Source organism: Fusarium vanettenii, assembly GCF_000151355.1.
Source record: "Fusarium vanettenii 77-13-4 chromosome 13 genomic scaffold NECHAsca_55_chr13_4_0, whole genome shotgun sequence".
Classification (NCBI taxonomy): domain Eukaryota; kingdom Fungi; phylum Ascomycota; class Sordariomycetes; order Hypocreales; family Nectriaceae; genus Fusarium; species Fusarium vanettenii.
The window spans coordinates 33,374-51,056 of NW_003315834.1; the positions used below are offsets into that span (position 1 = coordinate 33,374).

General features: G+C 53.1%; 7 protein-coding genes across 7 annotated transcripts; 3 read left to right on the top strand and 4 right to left on the bottom strand.

Annotated features, from left to right (window-relative positions):
* Positions 1-258: 258 nt before the first annotated feature.
* On the top strand, positions 259-1,328 carry NECHADRAFT_54507 (uncharacterized protein; the record flags this gene model as incomplete). Its single annotated transcript, XM_003040890.1, has 3 exons — positions 259-933; positions 983-1,063; positions 1,122-1,328. 3 exons carry the CDS (start codon positions 259-261, stop codon positions 1,326-1,328), a joined length of 963 nt encoding a protein of 320 aa, XP_003040936.1.
* Positions 1,329-1,428: 100 nt separating this feature from the next.
* Positions 1,429-2,340, bottom strand: NECHADRAFT_54591 (uncharacterized protein; the record flags this gene model as incomplete). Its single annotated transcript, XM_003040915.1, has 1 exon — positions 1,429-2,340. One exon carries the CDS (start codon positions 2,338-2,340, stop codon positions 1,429-1,431), a length of 912 nt encoding a protein of 303 aa, XP_003040961.1.
* Positions 2,341-3,788: 1,448 nt separating this feature from the next.
* On the top strand, positions 3,789-4,642 carry NECHADRAFT_88053 (uncharacterized protein; the record flags this gene model as incomplete). Its single annotated transcript, XM_003040891.1, has 4 exons — positions 3,789-3,829; positions 3,870-3,899; positions 4,052-4,490; positions 4,637-4,642. 4 exons carry the CDS (start codon positions 3,789-3,791, stop codon positions 4,640-4,642), a joined length of 516 nt encoding a protein of 171 aa, XP_003040937.1.
* A 171-nt stretch (positions 4,643-4,813) lies between these two features.
* On the bottom strand, positions 4,814-7,042 carry NECHADRAFT_88054 (uncharacterized protein; the record flags this gene model as incomplete). The annotated part of the gene is made up of 2 exons (XM_003040916.1): positions 4,814-6,449; positions 6,510-7,042. 2 exons carry the CDS (start codon positions 7,040-7,042, stop codon positions 4,814-4,816), a joined length of 2,169 nt encoding a protein of 722 aa, XP_003040962.1.
* Positions 7,043-10,421: 3,379 nt separating this feature from the next.
* Positions 10,422-11,653, bottom strand: NECHADRAFT_97933 (uncharacterized protein; the record flags this gene model as incomplete). The annotated part of the gene is made up of 2 exons (XM_003040917.1): positions 10,422-10,485; positions 10,560-11,653. The coding sequence occupies 2 exons, from the start codon at positions 11,651-11,653 to the stop codon at positions 10,422-10,424; spliced, it is 1,158 nt and encodes a 385-aa protein (XP_003040963.1).
* A 520-nt stretch (positions 11,654-12,173) lies between these two features.
* NECHADRAFT_54508 (uncharacterized protein) lies at positions 12,174-13,514 on the bottom strand (the record flags this gene model as incomplete). Its single annotated transcript, XM_003040918.1, has 1 exon — positions 12,174-13,514. One exon carries the CDS (start codon positions 13,512-13,514, stop codon positions 12,174-12,176), a length of 1,341 nt encoding a protein of 446 aa, XP_003040964.1.
* A 724-nt stretch (positions 13,515-14,238) lies between these two features.
* On the top strand, positions 14,239-16,607 carry NECHADRAFT_73080 (uncharacterized protein). The gene is made up of 2 exons (XM_003040892.1): positions 14,239-15,222; positions 15,278-16,607. The coding sequence occupies exons 1-2, from the start codon at positions 14,527-14,529 to the stop codon at positions 16,328-16,330; spliced, it is 1,749 nt and encodes a 582-aa protein (XP_003040938.1). The 5' UTR covers positions 14,239-14,526; the 3' UTR covers positions 16,331-16,607.
* The last annotated feature ends 1,076 nt before the right edge of the window (positions 16,608-17,683 follow it).

The window sequence follows — 17,683 nt, forward strand, 5'->3', positions numbered from 1 at the left end:
ATGCCCTCAGGTTTCGCTATTGTTGGTCGGGATGATTACGATGCCTTCATCAAATGCTCAGCCTCATGGTCGATCTCGAGATTGGCATATAAGGAGTTTGCAGCCGCCTCGTTGAAATGAACCAGAATTACACAACCAAACAGCTTCTCTACTATTCAATCGCATCAATCAGCTACTTCAACCACAGTCAACCTATAAACAAATACTTCATCACGTTTCAAACATACTCGCCAATTTGAAACACACTCAGTCACCAAAATGTCTGTCCGATCGCAAATGTTTCCCCCCTCTCCTACCTTTACCGAGGCTTCACTCCCCTCGCTCTCCTCCAGGGTATACATCATCACAGGCGCGACATCAGGTGTCGGTCTTGAGTTGGCCAAGATCCTCTACTCGAGCTCCGCAACGGTCTATATCGCTGCACGAACCTCCTCTAGGATTGCCTCTGCCATTCAAACCATCCAATCAGAGTTTCCCGACTCCACAGGTCGCCTAGAGTCACTATCCGTCGATCTATCCGACCTCAGAACTATCGCTCCCGCGGCATCAGAGTTTCTAGGCAAAGAGTTTAGACTTGATGGTTTGGTACTCAACGCCGGTGTCATGACTCCTCCCGAGGGTAGCAAGACACAGAATGGACATGAGCTGCAGATGGGAACCAACTGCCTCGGTGGCTATCTTCTCATGCGATCACTCGAAGATATGCTAGTGAGCACCGCCAAGATTGCGCAGAAAGGAACGGTTCGAGTCGTTTGGCTTGCTAGCACGCTCCAGATTGGTACACCAAAGGGTGGCATCATCTGGGATGAGAGTAACACGGCGCCCAAGGTTGTGAGCAACCAGATGGAGAACTACATGATGAGCAAGGTCGGCAATGTGTTTCTGGCACATGAGACAGCCAGGAGACTTGGAGGAGAGGGGGTTGTATCTATAGTAAGTTTTTCTTTGTCCTATAATGGTGCAAATGACTGACAGCGGCCAGTCGGTCAACCCAGGGTTTATGAAGACGGAACTCCAGCGCCACATGCCAGGACCAGTCTCATTCATGATGGTAAGTGTTTTAGTCCTTTCAACGCGAATAAGCTAACAGATACAAGGGTCTCGTCTTCAAAGGCGCCAAGTTCGGGGCGTACAGCGAATTGTTTGGGCTTCTGTCGCCCGACGTCACCAGCGACAGGAACGGGGCCTTCATCGTCCCCTGGGGACGATTTGGGTGTCTCCTCGAGGATATCAAGCAAGCAGTCAAGAGCAAGGAGCAGGGCGGAACGGGTACTTCTGAGAAGTTTGTGGAGTGGTGCGAGAGGGAGACTCGGGGCTTCAGGCAATGAGCGTCCTTGTTCGGACTGTTTAACTGTAGCGAAATCCTTCCGGGTATCATTGAGCACCAAATAATCTAATTCCAAACGCCGAGCGATAAAAAACCATGGTTCAACCCTTTCGTGCAATCTGCGTAATCTCCATATCCACCACTACCGGGCGATGGTCAGAGATGAAGATGCCATCATCATATCTCGTGTTGAGGACGGCAAACGACTTAAAGCTGATGTCCATTGGATCCCTCACAAACATGTGGTCGAGATCCATATCATCCGACTCATCGACAGAAAAGCCCGTGTACGTTTTTTGATGGCCGAAACGCTTGCTGGACGGCACCTGGTACTTGAGGTCGTACAGCTGGGTGGCCAAGAGGTTGTATGCCGGGCTGTCGGGTGTGGCGTTGAGATCGCCGGCGACAAAGACGGGAAGACTCTCGCGCTTGTGCGAAGACCAGCGATCGGCCAAGTCGATGATCATAGCCGCTGAATGACCTTGGGACTTTTTGCCCTTCCAGTCGAAATGAGTGCACATGTAGACGACGCGGGCGCCTGTGTGAAGGTGACGGAAGCGACCGACAGTAACAACGCGGGGAAGCTCAGCATCCCAACCTTTCGACCCAGCCTTGTCGGGTGTCCTGCTGAGCCAATATGTCTTTGTCTGCTCCAGATTCCAGATAGAGCGACGATAAAATATGGGCGACAGCTCGCCCTTTTTGGCGCCATCCCTGCGACCGCCGCCGATCAAGGCCCAGTCTTCGCCAAAGTCGTCCATGAGATCCAGGGCCTGAGGGTATGTCACCTCCTGCATGCAAACCAGAGAGTCTGGACGTCCTGCGAGTTCGTAGTTGAGCTGAGCGGCCATGTGCGGTCGGCGAAGTGGCCACAGCTCCTCTCCATCTTCGGCCCTGCTGGGTTCGACCTGGTATCGGATGTTGTAAGTCATGAGGCGCAGATTAGTGGTGCGCTGATAGGGAACAGCCGCGACGCTGGCAACAGCGCCGACGAGGAGCCAGAGGAGCTTCATGGTGATGATTGTTTTGTGGTGTGAGTGATGGAGGGGATGTGCCTTTTTGTGTTGGCGCAAGAACCGTTATAAAGACACGGTCGCGACAACAGTCATTTTGATGCTGCACAGAGAAAAGGTTATAATTTTGCGAGGGGATTGTGTGTGCATTTACGTTTCGCCTGAATCCTACTGAAGCTTGCCAGATCAGATGATGGGACGAAAGGAATCGCCCCCTCAACACAAGGTTCCGGCCAATTAGAGGGGAACTTCAAACTGAAGCCTTGAGCTTCTTCTTACCTGGTCCTCGGCACATGCTAACAAAACATGGTCTGGTCAAATGCTGCCGCAATGGCTGTCCTGTTCGGGTCTAGATGGCTTCTTAGAGGCCAGACTATTGGGCGAGGAATCGGGTGTGCGTCGCCAGACACGTGTGAGGCTTGACGGCGCCTACGTAATGCACCACGAATCCATTGGATGAAGCCTTGATGCATTTGTTACTCGCGATGCGGAAGGCTGACGTGCATATGTTTTATATGTATAGATGCGTGTCTCGCAAGACGACGTCCATCCATCGCAATGACTCTTCTCGAAGCATCAGCAATACGAGATCATCTCGCAGTTCAATAACCAACGCCAAGACTATGCGCATAGATTAAATCGGCTTCATTGGTCCATTCCCGAGTTGAAACTGCCAAGGAGTCACGGCACAGGCATCTTCCTCTCAACTAGTACAGACTATGAGGCACAGAGACACCAACCATCGGGCCGTCGCTCACAACAAATCACTCACCCCGTGACCCAAGAGGGGAACGCCTCAAGAGGGGCTGAGAATGAAGCGGAAGGCCAGTCTCAACAAACTTTCAAGAGCTACATCCAAGCTGCTCAAGCATCTTACTTTATGTGAGATCTGCTAAAATAAACAATCACGACAACGACCCCAATGAAGATATGTGAAAAACGAATCACTACATATTCTTCAGGGGATGGATAATACAGATGTATCTCAGGAATAGGCTCGTTTTGTATGCAAGATCCATCAACGTTCTATCTCCAATGGGAGATATACGCATCCCAGCGACAAGTCCACCATGACTTACATCATGCCCAAACCAAGACTGCGACAGCCTCCAGGCGATACCTCAAGATATGAACACATGACCTCTTCTTCACGCATCGCATTACATGCTCAAATGCTTATCCCAAAACTCCAAGCCTAGACTGTTCTGAAGGCTATATCACCTCTCACGATATCACTGCAACACCATGCCAAGAATACAACATCGTCACGACGGCCCGCGTCGCCGACACTCCCACCTCGAAACCGTCCATGTGGTAACACCGCTGGGACATAAAACCAACCTTAAGCCCCCCTCATCAAAGCCCATCTGATCCAGTCACTCCAGTTCCGTCTACGGAGGCTACGTCTCCGCACTTCGAAAACTTGATAAGTGCCAACACCGCCGAGAATGAGCGCAACTCAAAATCACCAAGACACTTGGCAATTCAGGTGAGGTAACAGTCTTGTTTACTTACTATACCGGAAACAGGAACGTTCACGAGGCAGGTTTGGTGTTTGTGTGAGTGTTTTCATCGGTATTGCCAAATGAGGCGTCCAGTCGGAGCACTGTTACCCTTTTGACAACACCCGTCCAAAGGTGGCTGGAATACTAACGCCTTGGCATCGATCTCTCCAAAATGCCAAGTTTACGGGACACTAGATTCGGCTCAGATCATGGCTCCCACCCGCCTCGAGTTCAGCCTCAACGGCGAATCCTCCGGAAATCCGCCCCCAACCATCAACCTCAGGCCATGAGCCAGACATCGTCCACGGGTTCATTTCGACTCCAACCACCGATGCAAACACCTCCTTCCGCAAAGAGGACAGGTCCTCCTGCGAGTACGACGTTGCGCTGCAATCAAACTTCCCTTCGACAGCCCTGCAAGGCAAAGGTGACCCCCAAAGCCAAGTCGTGCGAGACGTCGATCCCGCCAGCTCTAGACCCCACGGTCAGGGGCCCCGCCCGGGAAGGATCTTCGGGGGACGGTCCGGGAATGTGGGCTTCACATGGTACCGAGTGGGACTTGACCGCGGATGGGATGCATCGGATGTTGTAGGTACCATAACGCAGAGGCCTCAAGGTTCATTTCATTCAAACGGCGGAGACTTTGTAAGTGTGTCTGCCTGGAGATTCACGTACGATTTAATACGGTTAATTTGGTTGTGATATTTGCGAGTTCTTGGCCATATTTGCCAAACAAGTTTCTGAGGCAGAATCTAGAGTAGAGTGTATATACAGGATAATCACAGAAACAGGTGTGAAAAGTCAACGGCCGTCAAGCATTAACAAACTATGTGTCCAAGTAGAACAAGGTAAGGGACCGGATGATTCGGGGTATGAAGTTGAGGTGTGCGTGCAAGGTAAGGGGGTGTGGTGTGTATGACTTTTTTGCGGATTGTTATGTTTTTGAGTATATGTGAACCTTGGATGGACTACCACGTGCAGGCCTCCTCGATATATCGAACCACGGTTCCATGGCGAGCCAGTGCGGCGCATGTATATCGAACATCATCTACCATGGCCAGAGGCCCGCAGGCCACGACAGTGGTTCCGCCGACAGCATGCTCGAGCTCCTCCTCAAGAATCTGTCTCACATTCATGCGCGAACCAACAGTGATGTGAGGCTCGATGTGGCCCCATTTCGTATCCGTCACTTCGCCCACGCCCATCATCATGCCCTGGATAGCATCCACCAACCCGCGGTTCCGGATACCCCAATACAACTTGGTTGTGCCCATGGGAGCGTACAGGGAGAGGGAGCTGTTGAGGGCCGGCATAACGGCTGTGACACCGACACCACCAGCGATGCAGAGAATGTTGGGGTACTCGGGTGTGGGAGCAAAGTGACCGTCGTTGCCCTGGAGGTATGTCTTGCCCTCGTGGCCGTACGTGCCCTCGATCAGAACAGGGATGCCAGCCTCGACACCGCACTTCTTTGCCAGCAGCTTGGTGAGGCCAGAATGAGGTCGCACAAAGAAGGTGATGCCATGCTGACCGTTTCGGGTGGCAATGGTACGGGTCCTATGGACAATACCAGCCTCCTTGGCAGCGGCGTCAGTGACGGACGTGGGAGACGACAGGGAGGGACCCTCGCTGTCAGAGTGGGAGGTGGAGTGCGGGTCGTTCCGAGGATGGCCAGGGTTGCAGCCGACGACGGAGAAGGGATGGTTCTCCCACATGCGCCAGGAGACGGTAGGGAAGTAGGCGTAGCAGTAGCCGTGGCAGTCAACACCAGGGACATCAACGCGGATGTACTCGTCGTCAATGCGAGTGACATAGGCCCTCTTGATTCCGTGCTTGCTAACACGGACGATACGGAGGAAGCGATCAAAACTCCAGATTGAGATGGCAATGTACAGCCAGATGTCGAAGCCGCCAGATCCCTCGTACAGCTTCCAGATATGGTACCATGAACCAACAATGGCCATGATGGCGAGAAAGATGTGCCCAATCAGGAACACCTCATATGCGATCTTCCGGAAGTAGTAGACGGACAGGGGGATGAGCAGACTGAAGGACAGTGTGCCGATGATACCCCAGTACCAGTACGGCTGCTTGGCCGCCGAGGCGTGGCTATGGGCCTCAACCATGATGCGAAGCCACATGAGGGAGTGGAAGCACACTTGGAGGGTGCAGATGGTGGCAACCCAGCGGTGGAGGAGAAGGAAGGTTGAGTGAGACCAGTTGGTCATCCACAGAAGAAGACTGTTTCGACCACCGTACAGGATAACAAGGGGGATATTGGCAAAGGCAATAGCGCCAGCTCGGTTACCCATATGTCTCATAAGCTCATATCTACGATCGGGGAAGACGGCGTTGGGAGAGTAACGGGGGAAGCCAGCAAAGACGGCGGCGAGGTTGATGCCGATGAGATATGTGATGAAGATCATCTGTCCGCGAGTGGGGATGAAGCCGAGGCCCAGGACTGGTACGCTGTGCTTGCGTCCCCAGGCTGGGGGGTCGATAAAGTAGGCGTAGAAGCGGCTTCGAAACTTTGCCGGGAAGGGGAGCAGCCGGAGGAGAGAGAAGCCGACGGGCATGACGACTCCGGAGAGGAAGACGAGGAGACTGGCAACTACAAGTTAGATATCACCGTCGTATAATTTACAAGAGGGTAGTTGTGCTTACCTGTACGTGGATTCATTCTTGCCAACGGCCTCGTAGCCCTTGACACCGTTCATGTTGGCCTCATAATCATCGGCGCTGATGGAGATGGTGCGGTTAAAGACAGGCTCGAGGGTTGCGTTCATAGGCTTCGGTGGTTTCTTGGGGTCGACGAGATTTAGAGCGTCCGAGTACGAGTACCGCAGCACGACTCCGGGTTCATCTTGCCCGTAGATCATGTCGGTCTCCCAGAACTTGAGGATCTTGTAGCCCATGATAGTCTTGGGACAGTACGTGTTGATGCACCAGGCAAGAGACGTGAGGTAAGAAGTGTCGTTGGCGAAGCAAGCAGCAGAAGGATACTGATCTGCCTTTTCCTCAGGCGTCATGCCGGCGTACTCTGGGCAGTCGATGTTGTAAGGCATGGCGTAGCGGCATCCCCAAGCACAGGGAAGACTGAACGACTCCCTTCCATAGCCATCGAGGAGCTCAGTTGCGGAGACAGCAGCTGGCAGAAGCAGCGCCGCCGCCGCCGCGAGTGTATTGGAAAGCAACATGGTGGGTTGTGCTTCAGAGCAAGTTTCCCTTGTGTGTTGGACACTGGGATCAGGGGAGTTTTGAAGGGATACACAAGGGGAAGCAAGAAACTCTAAACCGTAGAGGTTATTGGTTCTGCTTCTCTGCGTGATATAAAGTATAAAGAGAAGAGTAGAAGGAATGGAGAAGGAGAGAGAAGAAGGCTTGATGGTTGATGTATCCTGAAGGGATCCTCAACAAGAGGAAGACGACTAGTCTTTATACCAAGAGATGTGGACAAATGCCTCGATCCTGAGCGGTCGGAAGAAAGTCGACAGAGAAAGAGGTAGCATCCACCATCCCAAGAGCCATCTTGGTCCAGTTCACCTCTCTCCTCTTTTTCCCTTCCGCACTATTTGGGGGGCGTGGGTTGCTCCGTTTCTTCCTCTCTTTACCCCCGCCCCAAACTACTTCTTTGGTCCGATCGTCAAAAAAGGGACACCATCTATAATGGGTCAAAGGTTAATGGTCCTTCCATCTGTCTGCGTGGGACGGTTGACCAGGCTTTGCTGTATGGGGGTCCTGCAGGAAGGGCGGTCATCAGGGCTAGACACGAACGACTCCATTCGTAAACGTCCGGGCATGATATCCTCGCCACTGGGAGGTAAATGAGTCCATCAGATTATCTTTCCCTGGCCCTTTTCCTCCAATGCCTGCTCGAGCAAATCCATCCCATACCATTTACCATTGCCTTGTTTGGAGCCATGCTGCTTCAACCAGCGACATCCCTACCATGTTGAGCCATAAACTTGAACCCAATATGCAAGAATAACGAACACTGCACGGTTTTCTCCCACGCTCGATCCACAAGACGCCTTGTCCTGTCGTGTTCCCAAGTTCCGTCTTGAGTTCCGCACGCCGTGGCCTCAACACAACACCAACAGTGAGTGAGTGCCCTGCTCGTCCAGGGTGGGAAGGGAAGTTCCTTTTCAGCTTTAACCTTAGATTACCAGATCCATGCCTTGTAGCAAAAGAGCCCCCCGGTGCCGGCGGGGTCCCACACTTGTTCTCTTCGGGGGGCGTGTGTATGTCTCTCTCGTCTGTCTCTCTTACTCAAGAGTCATCGACCGTTCCAACCACTTGAGGATCAGCCACAAACCGGCAACTCGGCTTCGTCCCTGCGGAGGACTGGGTCCCTTCTTTTCAGCCTCGTCTAGGTTACTATTGCTATTGCCAAGACGGGTTATCAGATGGAGACATTGTGTGCGTGTCCCCATTCTCAAACGCATCCCGCAAACGCCGAGAAATCAACGGTCGATGAAAGTCTCTTTTTTTTTACCAGGGGTCCAGCCCGGCACTGCACCCTCGCTCGTCAAAACTCCACCGGCAGGCACCTTCGATTTCTTCCCGAAGCGTACATCTCGTAGTCGCAGCAGGGTTCCAGGAAGTCAATGGGAGAGGGGAGGGCCACTATAGAGTCAAAGTTCCTAACCTCTGCAATGACTGACAACAGGTCGCACGACACGCGACAAAGAGTCGACGATCCTGCGCACCACCCGCCGGCGCCGCCGTTCGACCTGGCCCCACTGCTTTTACTCTGTCCCATGGCCGTGCCCGTGGGATGATGGTAGTAGCAGCAGCAGGAGTATGTGAAAGTAGTAATAGTAGCACTGGTGGTAGTCACTGTAGCAGCGGGGACCAGACCAGACCTCTCTCAGCTGGTGACCTACAGCCTCCCTACCTGGCCTTGTCAGTCTTCAACCTATGACGGAAGCCAACCGATGGTGCCCCGATTGACCGCCGTGGATCGTCTGTCAAGCCACAATGGGGACCCTTAATGTCAATGCCATAGGCTGTACCCCCAAGACGATGCCTTTCCTCTTTCGGTGTATTCGTAGAACTGCTGTGGCGCTGGCTATTGATGAGATGACCTTTTGCCCATCATTACCTCGTTGAGATGGGTTAAAAGTAATGCTTCAATCTTAAAGTCCCTGAAAACCCCCCAAGTTAAAAAGAACCAATTTGCAAAGAGAAACCCACACGATCGGGTCAACCCAACATGTTCTCCGACTCCGGCCAGCTGGGAAACTACTTTGACGCTGTTGGTAGTTAGCATCTCGAAGATCGACTTCTTTCCCTTGGACCAGGAGATGGTCATACACCCCCATCTTTTTGTTGGTTCTACTTTGATTCTGCCCTCGGCAATCCTCCGCCATCTTTTTTTTTTTTTTCTCCATGGGAGATTCGTCTCCTACTATGCCCCTTGAGGCCCATCTCCCGCTCCTTGTAGAACAGAGGAAAAAAAAAAGTGATCAGATCGGACCTTTCTCAGCCCACCTATACCATAACGGGGAGGAGAATGGAAGGGAAGGGGGGTGTGTGTCACGATCTTTCAACAAGGTTCATGAAACGGCTCCGCAAGAAGGGAACAGAGTCAAAAATGTCGTCTCATTTTCTGAGCGTTTTGACCAGGTCCAGGCCTTCAAGTCTAGAACCGTGGAACCTTTGGGTAGCATTCGCGTGGTTTCCGAATCTGGATTGATAAGATAAAAAAAGAGCCACATGTGAAATATGCGCAAATGTCGTATTTTTTTTTTTTTTCTTCCTTGTGAAAAGTGTGCCACACTGATCGATAAGATGTTGATCGATAAGATGCGACGTGATTGATAAGATGTCCTCAACACCACATGGTAAGGGTAGATCGGCAAGTCTAGCGACTTTCTTAACGTTAGTTTTTTGACCCCAAGTGCCTTATCCCCGACATGGTTTAACCATAGTTTTAACTCTGTAGCGAACTGCATCTGTCAAAAGTACTAGATCAATAGCTCAGTTCAACACCCATCATCCCACATTCTGCTCGTGTGTGCGTGTCTCAATATTTGCTCCGATGAGCGGACTCTCTTCAAAATGCTCAACCGAGTTCATGCCCGACAGCTGCCTCTCTTACCCGAGGAACAAAATGCTTCCCAAGACCTTGCCTTCTGACAGGGAAATACCAGCATCATCGAGACCCCACGCGTGGCACATCTAGTCGGGATGATCTTAATCCAGATTATCCTAGTATGTGTAATCTAGCTCGGTAGTCTGCGCCCAAGTCCAAATCCCGGCCTGCTTGTGGCTTCGTGTGGTCCCATCTTGCTTGCCGAGCATCCGATTTCCTCGCACCCCATGACTAACATGTTCCATTGTCAGGTCCTTTTCTTTCTACTCTCGTTTCGCTTCGCTTCCTCCATGTCGTCTCAGCCCTTTGTGTGTTCCTCCGTTCACCCCGTTCCGTTCCGTTCCACTCGTCGTCCCTGTGCATCATTCCCCCACGCTTCTCTTGTATACCGCAGCTCTGCTCTGCTCTCATACGGTTCAAGGTCAGGCAGGGTCTGACCTGGAAAGACCGAGCGGATGCAGACCACCACCGCCCGAGACTCACATGCAGTGCAATACACACCTTAAGCCGCAAGGGCTCTCATAAACGCCCGACTCTCGTTTCCTTGGATCACCTTGGCCACGGGCATGAGGTACGCCTCCTCGTGCCCGTCCCCGGCTTGCAAATACCGCACATACGCCTGCGCGATCTGGAACCACCACCTCTTCTCTGTGGCGCTCGATCCACTTCCCTGCCATACCCAGATGGCTTTGCCGCCGTCATCGAGCAGAAAGACATCGCTCTCATCTAGGTCATCCCGCGACACGCGCTCAGCGTCCTTGACGAGGTCGAATGAGAGCTGACCCGAAGAGTCACTGAGTCTAAACAGCTTCTTAGACGCCTGATCGACGCCGCGTGGCTGAACCCGTGAAGAGAACGGTCTCGCACAGCGGAATCCTTCCCGTGGTGTTTCATCGTCGCCACCGAGGAGATCGACAACTCTTCTTGACCGGGATTCCTCCTGGGAGACGACCTCAACCTCGGAGTGCTTCGCGATTGTCATATCATGGACAACCTGAGCGGCCTTTGCCTTTTCCATCGGGCTGCAGTCCTTGCCCTGCCAGACCCAGATCTTCTCATCCGTATCCAGGACAAAGACGTCGGCGTCGTCCAGGCTCGCCCACGTCGGGTCCACTTGGTGCACCACGACCCCATTGACATTGACGCCAACAGCCGGGTTCTTGAAGACGCGCAGCAAGGTGGGCGTATCGAAGGAGGTCTCCTCCTCCTCCACATGCCGGAATCCAGACCGCGTTCCACCAGCCCGGATGGACATGCGTGGGAATAGGGCGAGGAACTCATCCGACGGGGCCTCCTGGATCTCTCGGTGCTGAGTGGCAGTCCCCTTGAGGAACTCATCTAGCTCGGCAGTCTTGTACGCCGCCGTCCCCGCCTCGTCCTGCGATGTATGCTTCCCTAGCCAAAAGAAGATGTCATGGGCAAGCCTCTCGATGCCGTCTTTGCCGTTGATCTTTTCAGAGTGCAGCACGATGAAGCTGTCCCCGTCGTAGAACTGCCCATAATTCTCCTCTGGCCATTGGACCACCTCGAACTGCTCGATCCGCCAGATGACTAGTCCAGCCTCGATGCCGACTTTGCCGTCATTCCACGCGGGCTCGGTGAGGGCAGAGTTGTACTTGACCTGATGGTCGATGTCGGTCCCGATAAGTTCCACGTTGCTGTCTCTGATGTCGTACTCTTTTGGATGGACCAGGCCATGGTTGGGCGCCATCTTTACGTCTCGTGAGTCAAATTCAAGGCGAGTGAGGTCTCTCTTCCGCCTCTGCCGCAGTATTTTCGTAGTGGTTCGAGGTTGTTTCAACTAAAGTAGCCAAGGTTCCGGTTCCTTGGGAAGATGCGGAACTGCTGAATGCGGGGACTGGATGCATCCTGATTGGATCTTTTGAAAAGGGCCGCTGACTGAGCAGCACAGTAAGTTTAAGGTGCTGATCCCTTGTTGTTAGGCTGTCGACAGTGAATCGGATTCGAGTTTGACAGGTGAGGCCGGTTGATCAGAGCAGACTGGTTGCTGTTAGTGTGTGACTGCATGACTGCATGGGCGTTGAAGCTAGTTGAAAGAGATCGGATAGAGGGGTGGTATCATGAGAGCCTCATATTACGTGCGACGGTGATGATTGACAAAATAAACGCCTGCCTTGTCTCAAGTCGAGTGAGGCATCAAGGCGGATCATGGGCGATTCAAGTTGATTAAGTACAAGGTGTAGGGTTGCCAATTGCACGAATACAATTCTTTAGCGACCCAAGTTGTTAACAACACTTCCCACCATGACAGCCACCTCTCGATCCCAATTCGCATCCGCCTTTGTCCTTGCCTTAGGCCCAGAGAGGGCACTGTGTAGTTGTGATCCCTTGACGACAGCTTGACGGATTGCGTCGCCGACTGTGTTCTTGTTTGTGCGGAGAGTCCTAGCCACCACACCTCCTCGGTTGACAATATCTTGAACACGCGTAGCAAGACTGCTGGCCATTGTCCTCCAGAAAAACGACGCAAGACTCCCTGTCTCGAGATGTGCAAGAAGGAACTGGAGGAGATTTGTTTGGCTCGGCTGGTTAGCAGCTGGGAGCAAGGGATGAGTTGGTGGTTTTGTTGACTCAAGCACAGCCTCAAGAGAAACAATGTTTTGACACTTGGCCATTACTTCAGTCAATGACTTTTCCAAAGTCGGCAACTGGCCCAGAGATCGAGACAGAGCAGTGATGCTTGCCTGCAGCGCCGAACGGATATATGTCTCGAGAGCCTGGAGGAGTAGTCGTGGAGTCCACTTCTCAGGCTTGAAGCCAAGAGTTGGCGACAAGAGATACAGGGTAGTCAGAGCAGACACTGTCCTTGACTTGGTCTCGTCGACCTGAGCAAATGTTGACACAGATTGGACCGAGAACTCGCAAATGATTCTCTCGGCACGTTCACGAACTGATCGCTCGATTGGAGTGATGACGGTGTCCTGTAGGCTCCTGACCGTGTCGACTCGGTTCAACCCGAACCCCTCCTCACCTGGGGCTTTGCGGTCAAGAACCTCCCGAAGCGATAGGATGGTGTAGCCGCATCGTACAAGAGCTCGATGGTCCTCCTTGCCAGACGCCCCAGGTCCATTTCCAGGCAGTTCAAGCTCCGAGTGCTGGACCTCCAGCTGTCGACCAAGCTGTAGACAGCGTCCAACTGATCGACCAAGCTTCAGGGTCTCCCACAGCCTCAGGGCCACAAGCCGAACTTCATCGGCCTCAGCATGCTTATCGATAACCTCCTTCTCGAGTTGGCGGTAACTGTCGTTGAGGCTCTTGATCTGGCCATCCAACTCGGCGACGATATGCTTGGAAGCTTGGGTCTGTTGCTGGGTGTAGTTGAGCAGTGGCACAGCCGAGCGGGTCGTCAAGACGTCGATATGCGAGTCAATCTCTTGAGCATCGAAAAGAACGCGGGATAGAGGCGTAGAGAGGTCGAGGGGCGTATCGTTGGGGTTGTTGGTCGAGACGACGAGCGAGTTGGCAAAGGAAGCGGGGGAGAAATCAGGGTCAAGAAACGTTTCGTAGTCGATGTACGAGGGCTCCTCGTCCGCTGCAGGGTCTGCTGCCATAATTGATTCTTTCCGGGAGGTTCAATGGGTGTTGTCTTTGTGGCTGCGACCGTTAGAGTTGGCGATGTTAATTTTGGTGTTTGTCGCACACACAACGAACCTGAGCTTAAGGTTGGTGGATGTTCTGGAAGCTTGCTGGCCTTTTCGGGCATCGCTTCATCCTCGGAGGTACGTACCTTTTTAGCACCTGACTTGCATTGCAGACAGCACCTAGCACCAAGAGTCTGGGGGTTAGCGGGCGATAGAGGCCCTTGGCACAGCAACCAATCAGTGGATCCATTGCTTGGCTACGGGCCTGGCCACAGCGGAGGGCCTGCAGTAGCTGCGGTGAGGTCATCGAGGCAAGGGTCGAATTGAAGATTGAAGAGTTAAAGGCAAATTTGAAGCGCAATCGGTATCAAATACGGGAGGAATGATTCAATAATCATTACCTCGGTTACTATACTGTATACTTATCTACTCAGATACCGTACAATATCGCTTGATTCATTTGCTCTGCGTCATCTCATCTCCCATTCCGCGTATACTTGTATGAGAGAATTTCGACCCTCCCAACGGACCGCTCGGCATCCCCACCTCCGCAACCTCCGACAGAAAATGGGCCAATCCCGTCGTGTCAGCCGCGAGGCTTTTCCCGGTCGCAACGGCACGTCCGGCATTCAGCGGGCGATCCAACCACTCGACAACGCCTCATTTGTTTTTTTTATTCCCTCCAACCGCCAAGATTTTCCATCCTTCTTTTTCCTTTCTTCATCTCGACATCTTCAACCTGTCCCCGTTGAGATCCTCGTCGAATTGAGCCATGTCCCTCCGGTGCTGAATTGCCTCGCTGCTTGACAATTCCCTCGATACCCCCGTCCCCTTGCAAAGGGCGAATTCGCCCCCGTACCCGTACCCGTATCCTGCATCACGACACTTGCGGCGCATCGAGACAAATCGGCAACGGTGATTATTGCATACTCAATCGATCGAGACGCGAGACGAACAGACAAGAGCCATCAAGTTGCCCATCATGAGTGGCATCTACGACAATGCCGCCTCTATCCAGGCGCGCGACCTCTGGCCATGGCCCAAAGGCGATGACGAGAACGACACCGTCATCCAGGGCCTTCACTTCAACCTCACCACCCTCAAACACTGGAACTACACCTGGTACAGCAACGAGACCGTCTCCAACGGCTCTAGGTGCTACATGACCAAGGCCCCGTACCTGTTTGTCGACCTTCTGGAGAACGGCACCTTTGTCAACTCGACCAAGTGCTACTCGGCTATCCTCCCCATCGGTACTCGCGGTCACGTCGGCATTGCCTTTGCCGTCGCCTTCGGAGTCGCTCTCGTCCTCAACCTCACTGTCCTGGCTAAGCATGGAAAGACATATCTCCCGCGCGAGAGCCGCTTCTATCCCATCGGTCGTCGCTGGCAATGGTACTGGGCCCTGTTCGTCTCTGCCACTGCCCTCATTAGCTTGTTCGTCGGTGTGGATGTCGACCGGTATTACCTTCAGGAACTGCCCATCACCGTCAGCGTCTTCTTCTGGTATCTCTTGTGCATGGGAACTGTTGCCTTGACTTGGGAAGCGGTTCGTCACTGGGGTTCATGGCAGGAGCGCCAATTCATCGACCCCAATCCTTTCTCGTTGGCTACAGACGATCGACGTGCCAAGGTTGAATTCTACATCCCCTTGTGGTTCTACCTCTGGCTCTGGCTGGTAAGTGTCTAATAAAGCACCAATCAAACGATATATCAGGCTAACTCGTTGCTAGAACTTCTTCATGGTTGTCCCTCGTAGCTGGAAGTTCACTCAGCTTCAGCGCTCCCCTGAACAGATTCAAGAGAAGGCCATTCCCGGTGCCACCAATGTGCGCTTCAAGATTGCCGCCTTCTTCCTCTTCATCTCGTGGCTCACCATCGTCTTCTCGCTGCGACACTCGATCAAGCACTACAAGCCCCGTAACCGTGGCATCTTCAACCGCGCCATTGGCTTCACTCGTGCTGTGCCCCTGCGCTTCTGGCTTCTCCTCCCCCTTTCTCTCGCCACCATTGCCTATCAGGCCTTCATCGCTTGGGAGTTCAAGTTTTCCCTCGTCAAGTTCGATGGAAACGTTGTGGTCATCTTCTGCTGGGGATACCTCCCTGCCCTCCTCATCCTCTACATCCAGTTCTTCTACGGCTTCGCCAGTCCCAACGAGGACAAGGAACTCATTCGTCAGAGGCGTGTGCGCGGTGAGACCATCAACCGCGAGCTCGGCATCGTCAACAAGCCTGCCTGGTGGAGCCGCGTCAGGGGTGACCATCTCCTCACCTTCAAGGACAAGCTCACTCGCAATGTCCATGAGATTGGCGGCGGTAGGGCCACCGGTCGACGTGTTGAGGATGCCGCTGAGCGACACGCCCGAGAGGAGGCTTGGGCCAACGCCAGAGCCGAGGAGGAGATTGAGATGGGGCACATGCATCGACCCCTCGATGCTACCAACAACCCGCGCATCGACCGCGCTGGTGTCAGCGCCCTTCGCCCTCAGGCTTCGCAGACCTTTGTCGCGCCCTACACCGGCAAGAACGAGCGTCGCCGACATGAGCGCACTGTGGAGGCTGTTGCGGGTATCCTATTCCCCAACAACCTCGCCGAGGAGCGAGCCCGCCGTGAGGCCGACCTGGCTCTCGACGGACCGCCTCCATACAGCGACGCCGAGCCCCGAGGTCGCGCCCGAACAACATCTTCGGGACGGACCGGATCCAACGGGCGAAGCAACAGCACCGAGACGACCAACTCTATCACGGCTCCGCCCCAGCAGGTCAAAAGCATGCTGGACGTCTAGATGGTTCCAGGTGCGTCGTGTTGCAGGCTCCACGGGGCCTGCGGAACAGGTCCCGTGGCAAGGTATCAGATTCATGATTAGTACTGCATGTTGTTCTTATGCTGGGTATATCATAACGAGATAGGCGTCTGTATTCTTTGCATGACTTGGTTGGATTCAATGCGGTGTTAGATGATGGCATGTCCCCTGAACTACACTGGCATTTCATAGTTACATAGCTAGATATGATTTGTAAATGAAGACGATATGTTTTATGATTCATATCATTTTAATTGTCAATGACTTGACTCCTTCTCTAGCATGTCCATCTGGCTGAGCTGATGTGTAACGTTTAACGTGAGGCCATCTATAGTCAGCATTAGTTAGAGACACAACATGGCCTATACATCCGAAGACTGAAGTTTCTTTTCCATCACAAGCCATTCCGTGCATGTTCGTCATACTACATTCACTTCTCGAATACGTCAAGTAATCAACTAGACTCATACCCCCAAGGTGGTGTTGCTGGTTAGTCTCCGGCGCAGATCTTGAAGCCATCTCGACTACCCTATACCACCACACGACACAACAGGGAATAGGATGGGATCGACAACCTCGAAAGCGATTTAAAAGATCGACACTACAACCATAATCACGTCAACTCTTACCTCTTCTAGAAGCCTGATGTGCAGTAGCATCACATGCGTGGGCTGACCTATCTAAGTTGAAGTACTGTAGATGTTGGATCGACCCTGAGCCTCGCCACCACCAAGGACCACCTAAGCACTCAACCAACTCTCAAACAAGGCAACTTTTGCCCACTAACGTTATGGCAAACGGTGTGGTGGTCTGTCACGAGAATTATCCCGGCATCATGGAGCCTTTGTCTTTGTAAAAAGCCCCCCAAAGAGGCGACATCGGGAAGGGTCACACCAGACAACAGCGTAAGCAAAATCCCCGAGTGGACGCCATCAAGAGGGGCAGTCCGGACGTGCCGACGTGGACATGGTGATTGAAATGGCAGCAGCCAAGGAATCCCAAACGTAGACGAGGAGAAGGATGGATGTAGGGCACTTCTGGAGGAATGGAGGCCCGTCAGACCCGGCTGAATCTCCGCATTGCCTCAAGGTCCAGGTCAAGGATTACCCCGATATGCTTCCAGGTCGCACAAGAAGATCGCGAATGACGGGCTTCCATGTACATGCCAACCCATGCCATCCACACACGCACGCGAATGAGGATACTTGCATGAAAGATCCATGCATGCAGCCATGATACGTAACAACGCAGCTGTGCTGTGCTGTGTCTGCCACAGGTCCGCCCCTTGACCTGCCCCGATCCCGAGGAGCGGATAGGAGGACTCTGCCCTTGGCT